This window comes from Octodon degus, unplaced genomic scaffold (genome assembly GCF_000260255.1).
Source record: "Octodon degus isolate 3935 unplaced genomic scaffold, OctDeg1.0 scaffold00184, whole genome shotgun sequence".
NCBI classification, from domain to species: Eukaryota; Metazoa; Chordata; class Mammalia; order Rodentia; family Octodontidae; genus Octodon; species Octodon degus.
In genome coordinates, this window is record NW_004524760.1 from 198,418 (window position 1) to 199,335 (window position 918).

At 45.2% G+C, this 918-nt stretch overlaps 1 protein-coding gene across 6 annotated transcripts in view; it reads left to right on the plus strand.

Moving 5' to 3' along the window:
• The window catches only part of Gpha2 (glycoprotein hormone alpha 2), a 54,313-nt gene that overhangs the window by 49,446 nt on the left and 3,949 nt on the right, over positions 1-918 (plus strand). For 4 of the 6 annotated variants that reach the window (XM_023703925.1, XM_023703926.1, XM_023703928.1 and 1 more), the window contains one exon: positions 645-768. The exons of 1 other annotated variant lie outside the window; for it this stretch is intronic. In XM_023703925.1, coding sequence (XP_023559693.1) covers positions 645-768 — 124 coding nt within the window. Of the gene's footprint in view, positions 1-610; positions 769-918 lie in introns of those variants that run through there. One more of the 6 variants, XM_012517487.2, reaches the window with a different exon arrangement.

The window sequence follows — 918 nt, forward strand, 5'->3', positions numbered from 1 at the left end:
TATTTGTGACAAGGTCTTACTGTGTAGTCCAGGCTAGTTTTGAACTTATTATGTAGCTCACACTGGCCTCAGCCTTGCAAGCCTCTTGCCTCAGCCTCTCTAGTGCTAGGATTATAGGTGTGCACCACCATAGCTGGTTCTCACTCGCGTTTGCACATCTCACCCTCGCCCTCATGTGCCCAGGATAAGGCTTGGTTCTAGCCAGCGAGATAGCTCAGTAGAATAAGCACTTGCCTGGCAAACACAGGGTCCTGAGTTCAATCCCTGGTACTTCAAAAAAAAAAAAAAAAGGCTCAGTTCCATAAACATTGTTGGGTTATTCAGCATATTTGGTTATCTAGGAGGTATCTTCAGACTCCTTTCTGCAGAGGAGTTAGCAAATCCCTTTGTCTATCCAGAATTCAGTCATCCTACTGCAATTCTTTGTCCTTTATTTCCCTCTCCTGAGTGTAATCTAATTTGGGTACCTTCTCAAATGTTGTTCCAGACTTTGAATTTCCATTCAGTGGCTCCCAGGAGCAAAATGGCCTGGCTAATGAGGCACTAATGGGAAGCAGGCAGTGGGGAAGGAGACCTCTGGTCTCAGCTTCCTCTGCTCTCATTCCTACAGCACTCTCTTTCCATTTCGGTATTTCTTCAAGAAGAACAGCCAGTGAGCAGCCCAGAAGCAGTGACAGCTACGGAGAGAGGATCTTCTCTTGCAGCAACTCTTCCCCGGCCACCACTCCTCCAGCTCCATCCTTTTCTTATGACCCCTCTGTCATGGAGGTTCCTGACTAGTTCTCTTGTGGGTTTATCCTGTCCTTTGTCCCTTTATAATTGAGTAGTTGTGAATTTAATAAAGAATGTATCTTCTTTATTTGTGACAAGGTCTTACTGTGTAGTCCAGGCTAGTTTTGAACTTATTATGTAGCTCAC